At 43.2% G+C, this 16,635-nt stretch overlaps 1 protein-coding gene across 10 annotated transcripts in view; it reads right to left on the reverse strand.

Moving 5' to 3' along the window:
* Nucleotides 1-16,635, reverse strand: part of LOC120531491 (septin-4) — a 68,965-nt gene that overhangs the window by 17,554 nt on the left and 34,776 nt on the right. The window contains exons 1-2 of one of the 10 annotated variants that reach the window (XM_039756942.1): nucleotides 1,163-1,291; nucleotides 407-540 (exon numbers count right to left, since the gene is read on the reverse strand). The exons of 6 other annotated variants lie outside the window; for them this stretch is intronic. In XM_039756942.1, the coding sequence (XP_039612876.1) occupies nucleotides 407-540; nucleotides 1,163-1,232 (204 nt within the window). In that variant the 5' untranslated portion in view covers nucleotides 1,233-1,291. Of the gene's footprint in view, nucleotides 1-406; nucleotides 541-1,162; nucleotides 1,292-16,635 lie in introns of those variants that run through there. 3 more of the 10 variants (XM_039756947.1, XM_039756952.1, XM_039756946.1) reach the window with 3 other exon arrangements.

Raw genomic sequence — 16,635 nt, forward strand, 5'->3', positions numbered from 1 at the left:
TGGGAAGAGGGAAGAAGAGTAAAGTATAGCCATTGCATTACAATACATAAGCACTTAAAACAAAATTTTTAAAATCTACATTAAGGCAAGACTGACATATAATGGTCATATTTTGGAGGCATATTTAAAAATATAACCCAGTCTTTCTGTGAAATACAATGTGGCTAATAAATTGGGGTTGGAGGAAAACCACACTGGAAATTGGGATAGGAGGTGACTAAGAGGGATGCAGCAAAGAACTTCTAGGTTTAAGGGAAAGCTGGATGTGGAGATATTAATGCATATGTGATGAGAATTGGTTGCTTTTTCTAGCAAAGAGATAAGTCTTATAGCAGTAAAGGAGAAGATCAGGTAGAACAAGTCTCTAGGTGGTATGCATGCACTTCTTGGATAGAAGTCCTTATACCTGATTTTGCCCACCACCTGGTGGCATGAAGAGGTCACTTTTGCTCCAAGATAATTCCCCAGAGATCTGAAGCCCATCCAATGGTGCCACAATATTGCCATCATCTTCAAAGCCTGGTGGAGCAGGGGGGCATTCTGCCATCTCAAGGCAGACATTACAAAAGAGGGGCAAGCAACAGACAAATGTCCAGACAAACACAGGTTCAGATGATATGAGCGGAGTGGGGAAAAAAAGCAAATAGATGAAGTGATAAACATGAACCTAGCTTTATTACCAGAAAATGTATCCACTAATGCTGACACATTAAAAGAGCGAAGAAAACACAGTTGTGTGTTTCAGATTTAGAGAAGTCACCATACTAAAATCTCAAGAGTTCTACTGCAGGAAGCTAAGGCTGTCAGTCCTAATCTGAACAACCATGTGACTTGGCGTAACATCAGTACATTTGCTTCTGCTTGTGCAAAGGTCTGACTAGGTGTGATGGCCACTGCAAAGATCTACATAATAATGAAGTGACGCATCACACATTCTGGTAAAAAGCCAATCATACTGCAGAGAACTGTCACCACATATACAGTTACTGGCTTTTGCCACTGTGTTATTCTGCCAAGCCAAGCCACCACAACCACCATTTGTGTACACAACACATTTTCACTTAACTCAAAAAAGCAAGCTTCTGAGACTGCGTAAATTACATAGGAAGTTAGAAGTACTTGCACCTCTGCACTTATAAACCACACAAAGGACATATCTCACCTTCTGTCTGGGGCTTCCTGATCACTCGCAGAATAGCTGTCTTTTTCTTCACTTTTGACCAGGGATTCATGTCTCTTCTTTCGCTATTACAGATCTGATTAGTGCCGTAAGCTGCACTCTTATATATACAAATCACAGGCACAATTGCCCAATCAGGACACAGTGTCCTTCAACCTTATTGCACATGGACATCCCTGTAGGCAATTTCAATATGTGCTGCAACATCCCCTCCCTCATATGCAGAGTGTGTCATTCTTGCTTTCTGAGCACTGCAATGCTGTCAGCAAAAATGCTCACCTGAATGAGCTGGTAAGCTGCATTCTTTCTCATTTGGAAAGAGCGGGCTGCTCTGAACACTCTGGTCACATGCTGGCAAACCTCTGCAGTGTTTGCTCTTATAGAACTACGTCTGTACAGTCAGTAGGCCTTGGCTCCTTAGCACAGACTCTATAATCTCATCCCTGGTCTGCAGATACTGAGCAGAAAGCAAGTGTGAAATGGAATGAGGTTGACTGGAAGAATATAATCTTCCATCATTCATGTGGTCATGATGTGAACATCTGCAATTCATTCAGGGGCAGAAGTACCTTGTGGTGAAAAAAAAAATGAAAACCAGCTACTTGGCTGTCAGTTTTGGCTCCAAGAAGGATGCAGAAAAAAAATTAGTAGGCTGTAAAATGGAGTTGGTTAAACCTGATTAAAAGCTTTCACACTTGCAAACTGAGTTTGTGAATGATTGCCTAGCTAACAAGACGTTGTCAGGGCAAGGCCACAACTAAGGCTGAAAAGGGTAGTTTAAAATGAGATTCACACTGGCGGGGAGAGAGCAACTTGGCATACACTAGGGTAGAAAGGTTTTCCGGGTAATGGTAAAGGTAAAGACTGATAAGTTATCCATAATAATAATGTAAGGCATCTAACATAACAAGAAGGATTGGCTGGTCGCCGCAAGCCATTCTGGTCAATAGGTGGCAGCTAAATATGTCTAACTGGGAAAACTGGTGACAAGTATGACTTAAAGGAAACAACTGTCTTCCCTCCATTCACTAAGGGGGCAAAATATGGCTGTCCCTCCAGTGCAGGAGTATCAAATTCTGCTTTTGGTGGGCCACAGTGGCTCAAAGATTTAGTTTGAGTCAATTATTATTGCTAAGTATACAGAATTTTAACTGGTTCTTTTCTTCTCATCCAGCAACAAGCCAAAGGCGCAGATTGTGGCGAGAGTGTAGGTCTCCTTTGTGTGTCTGTTTGTTTTATTGGTATGTCAGTTTTCCTCCCACGTTCAAATAATGTACATGTTAATTATCAACTCAGATTTGGTTTGGTGTGAATAAGTGCATGTGTAGCAGTGTCACACAAGTGTTGTCTTTTCTTATTGTGTGTCTAATTGTGTGATGGTGTTGTACTGTCCAGAACTAGAAAAGGTAACTGCATCATTAAGGGGCACTGAGGACTGGTTAGTGCATGGCAGCAGGAAATATAGAACAGACAAGGGATTTTCAAAACCAGAGGAGACAGACATAGTGGCAGTTTATTTTCTCTGTCAATAAGGTAGTTTCTCTACACCAAAACAGCCTACTGAGGAGTGTTTCACTGAAAGTATGCTCTGTTCAGGTTTGACACATCCAAAACAGGAATAACCTAAAAAAAATGGGCTGCTAACAGGCTTTGAATATGCAGTAAGAGAAAGAGATGGCAGTTTCTTACTAGGAAGAGGCTTTGTGGCAGCAGACCTGATCTAACTTTTTCTCAGAACAATATTGGATTGGTGCACATGTACAATCATGTTGTTCTAGACGGCGGGGTTGGGGGTTGGTGGTCTTTGATCCCAAAGTGATTCCTGGGATGAGGCAGAAGTGAACCCACAGTAATATTATAGGAGCTTCAAGCCGCAGGGAAGTCAGAATCTGGATGAGAGTTTTAGTGTAAACAGGAAGAGTAAGAATAAAAGCCACTGTTGAAAAGGTGTGTTTTATGGTATTTTGGAGGTGAGGCGGCTACTTCACCTAGTAGAGATGGTTATGCGAAGGCCCCAAGGGAGAGGGTTTTGTTCTGTTGCTTTATCATTTATTTCTCTCCTTCTGGTCTCTTTAGTTTTTACCTTTGGATGTGCGCTATACATTTAGTTTACATGGTGTGTGCCCAGTACCACTAGTGTGAAATTTGAATTACTTAACTATATAATACAAAGATAACCTATTTTTGAAACTGTCATATACTGTACTCATATAAGGGTAACACTTCTTCTTTATGGCTCCAGACCCCTGGGCACATGAAATAGTTTAGTCATCACCTGTCTGGAGTATGTATGTTCTTGTTTTTGTCAGTTTTCTGTAGGCCACCACTAAAAACGTATTTTCAAATGTCTACCATGTGTAAACTGATTTGTATGTTCCCTGCAATTGTCTGTTTGTCCTTTCTAGGGTTGATTCCTGCTTCTTGGTCTGTACTCCTTACGTAGGCTCCAGCTCCCTGCAGCCCTTTTATGTATAAACAGCATCTGAATTTAATGGGTTACTGGCACAGTTGGAAAGAGGGATCACTTTGCAGACAGGATGAATGAAAAATGCAGCCTGCTATTGATGATGGCCTCTTCTAAGCCTGTAGGCACAAAAGCACTCTAGACTGGCACTGTGGATCAATAATTTCTAAACCATTGGAAAAATGTCCCAGTGATTCTGGCAGAAGCATCACTCTGTCAGACTGCTCCACCATAGGGAGAGAAGAATAGCAAGGTCAGATCACAGTACCAAACCTTCAGAAACTTGTGTCAGTGAATGTCACCCACCCTTCCATCTATTTTTATGTCTGCATTTTTGGTCAAAGGCCCATCGGCAATGAATTTCAAACCATCCATCCATCCCCTCTTCCGCTTATCCGAGGTCGGGTCGCGGGGGTAGCAGCTTAAGCAGAGAAGCCCAGACTTCCCTCTCCCGGCCACTTCTTCCAGCTCTTCCGGGAGAATCCCAATGCGTTCCCAGGCCAGCCGGGAGACATAGTCCCTCCAGCGTGTCCTGGGTCTTCCCCGGGGCCTCCTCCCGGTTGGACGTGCCCGGAACACCTCACCAGGGAGGTGTCCAGGAGGCATCCTGATCAGATGCCCGAGCCACCTCATCTGACTCCTCTCGATGCGGAGGAGCAGCAGCTCTACTCTGAGCCCCTCCCGGATGACTGAGCTCCTCACCCTATCTTTAAGGGAAAGCCCAGACACCCTGCAGAGGAAACTCATTTCAGCCGCTTGTATTCGCGATCTCGTTCTTTCGGTCACTACCCATAGCTCATGACCATAGGTGAGGGTAGGAGCGTAGATCGACTGGTAAATTGAGAGCTTTGCCTTACGGCTCAGCTCTTTTTTCACCACGACAGACCGATGCAGAGCCCGCATCACTGCGGATGCCGCACCGATCCGCCTGTCATCTCACGATCCATTCTTCCCTCACTCGTGAACAAGACCCCAGATACTTGAACTCCTCCACTTGGGGCAGGATCTTGCCCCCAACCCTGAGAGGGCACTCCACCCTTTTCCAGGTTGAGGACCATGTCTCGGATTTGGAGGTGCTGATTCTCATCCCAGCCGCTTCACACTCAGCTGCGAACCGATCCAGAGAGAGCTGAAGATCACGGCCTGATGAAGCAAACAGGACAACATCATCTGCAAAAGCAGTGACCCAATCCTGAGTCCACCAAACGGACCCCTTCAACACCCTGGCTGCGCCTAGAAATTCTGTCCATAAAAGTTATGAACAGAATCGGTGACAAAGGGCAGCCCTGGCGGAGTCCAACTCTCACTGGAAACGGGCTCGACTTACTGCGGCAATGCGGACCAAGCTCTGACACCGGTTGTACAGGGACCGAACAGCTCTTATCAGGGGTCCGGTACCCCATACTCCCGAGCACCCCACAGGATTCCCGAGGGACACGGTCGAATGCCTTTTCCAAGTCCACAAAACACATGTAGACTGGTTGGGCAAACTCCCATGCACCCTCCAGGATCCTGCTAAGGGTGAAGAGCTGGTCCACTGTTCCGCGACCAGGGCGAAAACCACACTGTTCCTCCTGAATCCGAGGTTCGACTATCCGACGGACCCTCCTCTCCAGAACCCCGAATAGACTTTTCCAGGGAGGCTGAGGAGTGTGATCCCTCTATAGTTGGAACACACCCTCCGGTCCCCCTTTTTAAAGAGGGGGACCACCACCCCGGTCTGCCAATCCAGAGGCACTGTCCCGATGTCCATGCGATGTTGCAGAGGCGTGTCAACCAAGACAGTCCTACAACATCCAGAGCCTTAAGGAACTCGGTATCTCATCCACCCCGGGCCCTGCCACCAAGGAGTTTTTGACCACCTCGGTGACTTCAGTCCCAGAGATGGGAGAGCCCACCTCAGAGTCCCCAGGCTCTGCTTCCTCATTGGAAGGCATGTTAGTGGGATTGAGGAGGTCTTGAAGTACTCCCCCACCGACCCAGCGTCCAGAGTCGAGGTCAGCAGCGCACCATCCCCACCATATACGGTGTTGACACTGCACTGCTTCCCCCTCCTGAGACGCCGGACGGTGGACCAGAATCTCCTCGAAGCCGTCCGAAAGTCGTTCTCCATGGCCTCTACTCCTCCCATGCCCGAGTTTTTGCTTCAGCAACAACCGAAGCCACATTCCGCTTGGCCTGCGGTACCTATCAGCTGCCTCCAGAGACCCACAGGACAAAAAGTCCTATAGGACTCCTTCTTCAGCTTGACGGCATCCCTCACGCGGTGTCCACCAACGGGTTGGGGATTGCCGCCGACAGGCACCGACCACCTTGCGGCCACAGCTCCGGTCAGCCCCTCAACAATAGAGGCACGGAACATGGCCCATTCGACTCAATGTCCCCACCTCCCTCGGGGCGTGGTTGAAGTTCTGCCGAAGGTGGGAGTTGAAGCTACTTCTGACAGGGGACTCTGCCAGCCGTTCCCAGCAGACCCTCACAACACGTTTGGGCCTACCAGGTCTGACCGGCATCTTCCCCCACCATCGAAGCCAACTCACCACCAGGTGGTGATCAGTTGATCAGCTCCTCCCCTCTCTTCACCCGAGTGTCCAAGACATATGGCCGCAAGTCCGGCGACACCACCACAAAGTCGATCATCGACCTGAGGCCTAGGGTGTCCTGGTGCCAAGTGCACATATGAACACCCTTATGCTTGAACATGGTATTCGTTATGGACATTCTGTGGCGAGCACAGAAGTCCAATAACAAAACACCGCTCGGGTTCAGATCGGGGGGCCATTCCTCCCAATCACGCCCTTCCAGGTCTCACTGTCATTGCCCACGAGGGCATTGAAGTCTCCCAGCAAAACGAGGGAATCCCAGAAGGTATGCCCTCTAGCACTCCCTCCAGAGACTCCAAAAAGGGTGGATACTCCAAACTGCTGTTCGGCGCATACGCACAAACAGTCAGGACCCTTCCCCACCCGAAGGCGGAGGGAGGCCACCCTCTCGTCCACCGGGGTAAACCCCAACGCACAGGCTCCAAGTCGGGGGGCAATAAGTATGCCCACACCTGCTCGACGCCTCTCACCGGGGGCAACTCCAGAGTGGTAGAGAGTCCAACCCCTCTCAAGGAGATTGGTTCCAAATTTCAAACCATCAATCTTTATACTTCATGCAGTACCTTTCACTGCAAGTAGCATAAAAACACACTTTATAAAGCAAATAAAAAGATCAATGCACGAGATCCAGTAAGCATTAACTACAATGCAACTTATTTTAAAGTCTAAACTGCATGGACAGTTGGTGTGGTTTATAAAAGTGTTCATAATGGGTATTTTAACTGCTATAGCTCTTTTATATTGGTGAATAAGTTAATACTGGAAATGCCTAAATTATTAGCCTTGATTTATGTGTACACTCTGTATTGCTTACCTATGTGACATTCACTCATGTTTCAAACTCAACAATGGTCAGTGGCCTGTCACTGCCCCTGCCAGGCCACAGGTCAAACTTCAGAACTTAGCAGGGGGCCTATCATTGCCATGGGCACTTACCCTTCAAGGGCTACACTTCAGAATACCTTAGGAAAGGCCAGGAGCCATTTAAAAGAGCTGCACTGTTACTGGGACCTGCCAGTTAAGCATGAGACTAGCACAAATCATACAGAGCAATATAACTAAGAGTGGGGACCGGAAGCTGACTAGCTCATCATTACCTCTGAAAGGGCTGCACAATTCTAACAGAACAAGCATACCTCACACCTGAGCAAACCTTCAAGACATACTTCAACAAGGCCAGATCTGAAAGAACTAAATAAATAACAAATCACTCAAACAAGTGGACTGTGCAAATGACATTAATAAACAAGGTAAATTTCAGTCAGGAAATATTCAAACTTTCATTATTTTTTTCATTCATTTAATAATTACTTATGTTTACTTGCAGAGAAACCAGTCATTAAATAGTATAATTTAAAAGTAGAAGAAAACACAACCTGAATTATTTAAATCAATGTTTATAAAAGTGAGCTTGGCTCGAGTACAACCAGGAAAGAGGTATTCATGTAAATTAAATAGTCTATTCTTTAAAAATATCATGGTGCAGCATTGATCTGCTTTCGTTAGGGTGCATTTTAGGTGCTGCTGCTGCACTTTCATAACATAATGGTTTGTCGTGGCTTCAGGACTGTCTCTCCCATATCAGCTCTACATTGTCATCCCTGTATTTCATCTGCATCATGTTTGCTCTCCCAAAAAGCATGGCATCTGCCTTTCTTAATGGCAGTATAGTGTCTTTTATAATACTGTGGCTCGTTGGCTATTTGTAGTAAGGTATATATTTGTCAATCTAAAGTTACTTTAAGATAATTAGGAGATACAAATGAAACCGTAAATTCCTCAAAAGCCTGTATTTCACATCTTCTTACGAGCATAAACACACTGGTTAGTTTATCTGAGCTAATCCTAAACACAGATGATACATCTTTCTTACGTTTAATTTATATTTGTACATCCATCTCATAATGCTATTTAAAATAATTTTGGTTACATATACACAATTAAAATTATCTATAGTATAGTTATATTCTTGGTCACACAATTTATTCACATTAAAGCTACACCTTATTAGAACAATAAAACAATTTAGAAGAAAACAGGCCATTCTGCCCAACAAGGCTCGCCACTCCTATCCACTTAATTCTTCCAAAATAACATTAAGTCTAGTTTTAAATGTCCCTAAAGTTGTAGTGTCTAACACGCTACTTGGTTTCTTACTCCAAGTATCTATGGTTCTCTGTGTAAAGAAAAATTTCCTAATGTTTGTGTGAAATTTGTCTGTAACAAATTTCCAACTGTATTGGAAATGTGTTCTTGATGAACTCATTTCATCATTTTTTGATGCACTGTACTAATTTCTTTCATAATTTTCAACACTATTAATCTAAATAAATCACTCATAAATGGCGAGTATTTGGAAAAAAAAAATCGAAAGTTTTAATCCCCTTTTCAACAGTACAGGAAAAGAACAAGATTAGGTTAGCATGAGCAACATAGTTGCAAGGTATTGTCATTGTGGATCTTAGGTGTCCTCATCATGTCCATACTGATTTTCTCAGAGTACAGTACTGTAGTTTCTGCCCCATATAAAAGACCTAGATTTTAGGCTGACAACTCTATAAAGTTGTCTGTTGTGCCCTCTGACCGACTGGCACTCCGTCTAAGCTTGTTTCCTGCCTAATACGTGATACTGTCATGATGGGTGGTTTTGGCTCCTTAGGCTCCTCTGATGGATAAAAGTACAACTATATTAAAATACAATACAGAAAAACAAAGTTCCTTAGTTGAATGTTCAGAATGAAAAAGCTACACAGTCAAACGTATGCAGAGAACTGGACAGCAGATGCCACAGAGAAGAAGCTGTGTTGGAATCAAGGTTATTAAAGGTCTTTCTTTTTAGGTTAATTTTTATTACTATATTATTGCTGATCTTACTTGGAAACTCAGTTTAGTTTTATTTTTTCTTCATAATTGATTTTTTAGTTTTAGTTTAGCTTTTACTTCACAAATATAATTCTATTTTATTTTTAAACTAGTTATTTTTGAAGCCAGTGGGCCACAGTTGTAGTGCTATTGATTAATTGGATGTATCAGAAGTACTATGTAACTAAGTACTTTTCTGTATACAATATTTGTAATTTTCTTTTTTAAACCGGAGCTAATAGTGTTAGTTCACTTGAGCTGATTAACTGTGTGTTTGTATGAAAAATACATCAGTAGACCTCTTTATTAAAACAGTATTTTGTCATGTTACAAAGGGCATTCAAACTTGATTTATTCAATGCTAAAAATCTCTACTGTCCGTCAAAGTCTAAAATTAGTACTGCCTAAGTATGCAGTGGAATTGAGTAAATTCTACCAACAAAAAAAACTAAAGTTTCTGATTACTTTTATTCACTTCAAAGCACCATCCTATTATCTTCTTATCACATTCTGTAAAACAGCATCTCCATCAGCTATGGAAAAAAACAAAAACAAAAAATCTCACTTCATTCTTTTCACTTCATTCTATTCAATAGTGGCATGGCTTCATCGGTTAACTTGTGTCTTTTCTTTTTTTTTTTACCAGCGCTTAACACTGATCGTTAATTGCTATTGTGAACTTAATGACTATATGAAAGGTGGGCAACAGTGTAGGCTTTTTCAAAAATACAATGCTATATACTGATTAAAAAAAAGGTAATCAGTTTATCCAAGATCTATTGTCAGACTGTGTCCCCAGTCAACTGATGTTATCAACAGTGATATATGATATTTTTCCCCGTTTCTAACTACGCTCAGTTCACTAAAAGGATTACCTCCCCTGCTCTTCTAATCGTGCTTGATTCATGAAGGGGATAAATGCTCTCTGTAGATTGTCAATGCACTTAAAAAAGGTGACACTGGTAAGAAATACTGTAATAGCTGCCTTTGATGACACAACGTTTTTATTGATGGGAATTGTAGTCCCCACTTTGACATTTCCACAAGGTTGCAGATAAAATGAGACGGGCTGGGGTTAATATATATTAAATACACTTCCTACTGGATCAGTTCCACAAAATTTACAAGTGGCCTCATTTGCATAAACAACCAGCACACCCCATTCTCCGTGAGATAACCGTCAGTGCTGTAGTGAAACAAGCCATGTGTTGCATTAGAATGTCCCATTTGCTGAAGCATTATTAATGACATAACAACAAATAAAAAAAAAAAAGTGTTGGCCAATTTTGTTTTTTCTATAATGTCAGCAAATTTCAATTAAACCTGGCAATGCATTTTTTCAGATTTTGGGGTATTTAGTTTGAAGACTGCAAAGTGGTGGCAGGGGAAAGTGTAGTTGAGGAGCACAGGATGGTGGTTGTAGGATGACGTTGGAGATCAAGAAGAGGAAGAGAGTGAGGGCAGAGCCAAGGATCAAATGGTGGATGTTGAAAAAGGAAGACTGCAAAGTTCAGTTTAGGGAGGAGGTGAGACAGGCAATGGGTGGTAGTGAAGAGTTACCAGACAGTTGAGAAACTACAGCAGATGTAATAAGGGTGACAGCAAGAAGGGTGCTTGGCGTGATATCTGGAAAGAGGAAAGAGGAAGGAGGAAAAGGAGGTGGAATGAAGAAATACAGGAGAGTATACAGAGGAAGAGGATGGCAAAGAAGAAGTGGGATAGTCAAGAGAGATGCAGAAAGTAGAGAAGAGTACAAGGAGATAAGGTGCAAGGTGAAGAGAGAGGTGGCGAAGGCTAAAGAAAAGGCATATGATGAGTTGTATGAGAGGTTGGACACTAAGGAGGGAGAAAAGGACCTGTACCGATTGGCTAGACAGAGGGACCAAGCTGGGAAAGATGTGCAGCAGGTTAGGGTGATAGAGGATAAAGATGCAAACATACTCACAAGCGAGGAGAGTGTGTTGAGCAGATGGAAAGAGTACTTTGAGAGGCTGATGAATGAAGAGAACAAGAGAGAGAAGAGGTTTCATGATGTGGAGATAGTGAATCAGGAAGTGCAGCGGATTAGCAAGGAGGAAGTAAGGACAGCTATGAAGAGGATGAAAAATGGAAAGGCCGTTGGTCCAGATGCCATACCTATGGAAGCATGGAGCTGTTTAGGAGAGATGGCAGTGGAGTTTTTAACCAGATTGTTTAATGGAATCTTGGAAAGTGAGAGGATGCCTGAGGAGTGGAGAAGTGTACTGGTGCCGATATTTAAGAATAAGGGCTCATTTATACTTCACGCGACGCATGCTGCAGCGGACGCTCCTGCTATGCAAGCGTTGAAGTGTTTATACTTGCACACGTTCTTTACGTAATTCTGGAGGAGTCCACCAGGTGGCAGTGCGAGATATTATCACGGTGAGAACATGTTTGGCTTCTCTGTGTTGTGAATTGCCTAAAACACCTATTAAATTCCGATAACACCTTACCACAATATCTGTGAAAAAGAAGTTTATTGATTAAATCCATCAATCCAAGGATGTGTCCATTCCAACAAGCATTGGGCACGACTGAGAAACAATCCCTGGACGAGGTCTCCGCTCATCGCAAGGTGAATACAAGCACACATACACTAGCGTCATTTTAGCGGCACCAAATCCCCACATCTGCATATCTTTGGAAGGAAACCGGAGCACAGTGTGGAATACAAGCAGGAAATACCAGCAACGTAACTCCCTGCGAGACAGCAGTGCTATTGCTCCGCCACCGTGTCACCCCCATGTGTGTAATTATTAACAGTATTCATTATTTAAATGAAATTATATGTAAAATGTAACATACACACTTTAATGCATTTCATCATGAAAGTGATATCAAGTATGAATCTAAAGATTCTAAATGTGCAGAGAGTTGGAATATCATACATTTAATTTGTTCTGTGTGGTGATCTTTTGCTGCTTGCCGCAGCTGTCAGGTCCAAGAAGCTCGTAGCGATTAAAAACTGGGATGACGTTTACGACGGTCTGCTTTAATGATAAAGTAAACTACGAGGTTAAAGTGGACAATTCGAGATTAAAGCAGAAATTTCCACTTTAATCACAAAATACACGTTTTCACTGTGTCCTTTATTTTTTTCTCAGTGGTTCAAATATAACGCTATACATTATGTTGCTGTTGTTAAGTTGCAAAAATAAAAAAATTAAAAAAGACGACACAAAAGATGGTATGTGAGACTTTTAAAATGTATCGTGTCATTACGATCGGGAATATGCGATGCTTGAATATAAAAGCACCACGAATGCATCTGTATGTCGGCATTTTGCTTCAACACTTTGAACCATTCATCAAACAGCAAGCGCGCACATCGATCCCTGAAGGATCTCCATAGAGGCTTGCTGTCACATGTAGATAGTAAACAGAGACTCTGACGCACGTTCCGACTTTTAGCACACTCGCCCCGACTTTTGCTGGTACTGCAACTCGCGCACGCGTCGTGTTAATTTCTGAGGACCTGCGCGGAGGACGCGTGAAATGAACGCTGGGAACGCGTGGCAGCCATGATGCGGACGCGTACACATTCTGAGCGTGAAGTATAAATGAGCCCTAAGGGGGATGTGCAGGACTGCAGTAACTACAGGGGAATAACATTGATGAGCCACATCATGAAGTTATTATAAAGAGTAATGCAAGCTAGGTTAAGAAGTGAGGTGATGATTAGTGAGCAGCAATATGGTTTCATGCCAAGAAAGCGCACCACAGATGCAATTTTTGCTCTGAGGATGTTGACTGATAAGTTTAGAGAAGGCCAGAAGGAATTGCATTGCATCTTTGTGGACCTGGAGAAAGCATATTACAGGGTGCCTCGAGAGGAGCTGGGGTATTGGATGAGGAAGTCGGGAGTGGCAAAGAAGTACTTAAGAGTTGTACAGGATATGTACGAGGGAAGTGTGACCATGGTGAGGTCTGCGATAGGAGCGACGGATTCATTCAACGTGGAGGTGGGATTACATCAGGAATCAGCTCTGAGCCCTTTCTTATTTGCAATGGTGATGGACAGGTGGACAAACGAGATTAGACAGGAGTCCCCATGGACTATGATGTTTGCTGATGACATTGTGATCTGTAGCGATAGTAGGGAGCAGGTTGAAGAGACCCTGGAGAGATGGAGATCTTGAGATGCTCTAGAAAGGAAAGGAATGAGGGTTAGTAGGAACAAGACAATACATGTGTGTAAATGAGAAGGAGGTGAGTGGAATGGTGAGGATGCAAGGAGTAGAGCTGGTAAAGGTGGAGGAGCTTAAATACTTGGGATCAACAGTACAGAGTAATGGGGATTGTGGAAGAGAGGTAAAGAAGAGGCAGGGTGGAATGGGTGGAGAAGAGTGTCAGGAGCAATTTGTGACAGACGGGTATTCAGCAAGAGTGAAAGGGAAGGTCTACAGGATGGTAGCGAGACCAGCTATGTTATATGGGTTGGAGACTGTGGCACTGACCAGAAAGCAGGAGACAGAGCTGGAGGTAGCAGAGTTAAAGATGCTAAGATTTGCACTGGGTGTGACGAGGATGGATAAGATTAGAAATAAGTACATTAGAGGGTCAGCTGAAGTTGGACGGTTGGGAGACAAAGTCAGAGAGGCGAGATTAAGTTGGCTTGGACATGTGCAGAGGAGAGATGCTGGGTATATTGGTAGAAGGATGCCAAGGATAGAGCTGCCAAGGAGTAGGAAAAGAGAAAGGCTTGCAGCCACAATGAGGACAACTCAGAAAACCAGCCCTTGTTGGAATGCCACTCTGTCTTCACACGTAATCGCAATAAAAGCCATATGCTGAAACCAATCCATTCACTGCCTCATTCCGATCATTACAATTAATGAAATATGGAAAAACAGGATACATTCTGCCCCTGGACTGCAACTAATAAAATCAAACTTTCAATAGAAAATTTACAGTTTTTGACATGTGGGCTCATTATAGGGTGGCTTAATGTGGCCTGGTCATTGTCTATATGTTTGTATATTACCCTTGTGCCTGTATGCATTTTTTTCCACAGGGAGACAAAAATGTGTAGGTTAGGTTAACAGGTTAGCAAGATTCACACACATGTTCATGGAAGGTAGCAGAGGGTAATCAGGTGTGCTCCCATTCTTACAGGTGCAGTAAGACCTAGTCCTCTTCCGGCTCCAGACTACACCCCCGGACAACATCACTTCCACTTCCCCTCCAGATGTGCCGCCTCTTCCATTTCCTCAGCCTTGAAAGCCTATCACCTTTGCTGTGCAGTCAGTCCTCGTTTGTCTCGACAGAGTATTCAGCAGAGTATCACACAGATCTTTTTCACAACCTTTATATCACAACCTTTTTCTTTGTCTCTCTTTACACAAGGTATATCAATCAAATTAACACATTAAAGGTTACAATTTTGAAAACAAAATACAAGCAATGGATATAAAAGAACGTAATGCAGGATCACACAGCCAAAATATTGGGTTCAAGGATCAGCTTATTCATGTAGGACTCCATCATTGGATACAGGATGGAAGGGTGGCACACATGATCAGTTGCTCAAGATAGATATCTAATCTTGTGTAAGGGGGAGTGTAGTATCTGTGATTTTATGCTTATACACAGCAATGTTTCTATTGGGACTCCTCTTCTCTACATTTCCATGAAATTGGTTAACAGGTCACTGCACACAATCAAAGGGTATACGGACTGTGCATAACAGAAAACAGTATGATATGTGGGATGGTCTGCCTGCTTCTAAACCTTCAGCATATGTACAAAACTTCCCCTTTCTCACTCCAGGCTCGTTGGCAGTCAAATATTCTAAGAACACATTCTCTGGTAGCAATAACTAGGACTGTCACCTTGGAATGGTGGAGGGCCTTGTGTGCCTCTGTGATACTTAGAGCTATGCTTTTGGTGCATGTGTGCTCCTAAAAGGGATACCTGAACCAAACTGAGGGACCATGGTGTTGTAGGAGTAAGTGAAAAAAGCCCATGCATACTACATCTTAGCAGTGGAAATTAGCTCATAGGACATAAAAAAGTTACCATTTTGGTGTGAGGTGAGAGCTCTTGCAAGAGGACAAGATATACTGGGTAGAGAGAGTTGAACACACATCTTTGCACACCATTGGCTTTGGAACTAATCTTATTGTTCAAGGATGTTCTTTATGCTATTCTGGAATTGCCACAAAAGAAAGATGTGAATGCTCATAACCTCCTGGATGGTTGGAGTCCAGTTGAACTTTGCTTCACTGAACAGAGCAACAGTGCCTGATCCAGCTGATGGGTCTGTCTTCTCATGTTCATGATTTTCATCGAGAGGATATCAAGGTAAATCCATGGCTCAGATAATTTCCTCTTTTACAGCCTTCGCTTACATCTCTGTTGCTTGTGGGTGATGTTCCCTTAGATGTGTTATCTCCAGCACACACAGACTTAATTTACTATGGGGTTGGTAGAAATGCTGCTTTTTTTCCTACAGGTAAGGAGTGAGTAGCTGCCCCAATGTGGAGGAGTACTTCATGTTCTTGTTTATGAGTGAGGGTAAATGCCACAATGTGTATACAGTGTACCTGAATTGGTATACCAGTGGAACTTTTGTCAGATTGGATCATGGTGCTGAAGTAGCAGTAGTAGTACATGTAGTTGTCATGTGTACAGAGTACATTAAATTCCTTACTTTCTACATGCAACACATAACCACTCTCTGAAGCAATAATAAACAATAATATATTAAAATACATTACTTCATGCTGTTCAATAGTATGCCTGCCCAAGAACAACAGTTGTCCCATCTAAGTTTGGTAATACTCCATTATGTTTGAGGAGGAGCTAATCCCTCAGATGAAGTGTTTCATTTACTGGACCATTTAGATCCCCATCCACACCAATGGTAATTTTCTCTACTTACTAATTAAAAGAACAAGCCTGAGAGCACAATTCAGTCCATCGTGTTACTACTGTGTCATCATAATAAGCAGAGGGAAAGTAAAGCTTACAGCCACAGGCCAATTGAATATAACCATAAATTGTATACATTTATGTGCCTTTGGGGTACAGTAGGTGTGACAAAGTGCAAGCAGGCACTCTTCTCTCTGGCTTCTTGTTCAGTTGTACATGACACAACTGAAAAAACAACTTCACAACTTAACGAAGACAACAATTCCTACAGGGCACAGCAGGGGGAATCAAACCAACTGAAGGTACGGAAAGGAAGCAGAGGCACCACTTCAAGGATAAACACAAGGTCTCATTCTGCTTGTACACTCCCCAGTGTCTTTGTGCCGACTGGCCTTAGGTGACCTCCTCTTAACTACAGTATATAGTTTAGCTAAAGAATGCCTTTATTTTCTTAACCAGAGAGCACAATTGTGGCATAAAGTACAGAGTCCACCTTTTGTTACTCCTACACCTGTCCCTATCCACAAGAAGCTCCTCAAAATAGCTAAACTGCTCTGCACAGACCCCAGACCACACACTAGTGAGCACTTCCCACTATAGCACCCAAACTTAAGACAAAAAAAGACCCACTC

The sequence above is a fragment of the Polypterus senegalus genome, chromosome 6, assembly GCF_016835505.1.
Source record: "Polypterus senegalus isolate Bchr_013 chromosome 6, ASM1683550v1, whole genome shotgun sequence".
Classification (NCBI taxonomy): Eukaryota; Metazoa; Chordata; class Cladistia; order Polypteriformes; family Polypteridae; genus Polypterus; species Polypterus senegalus.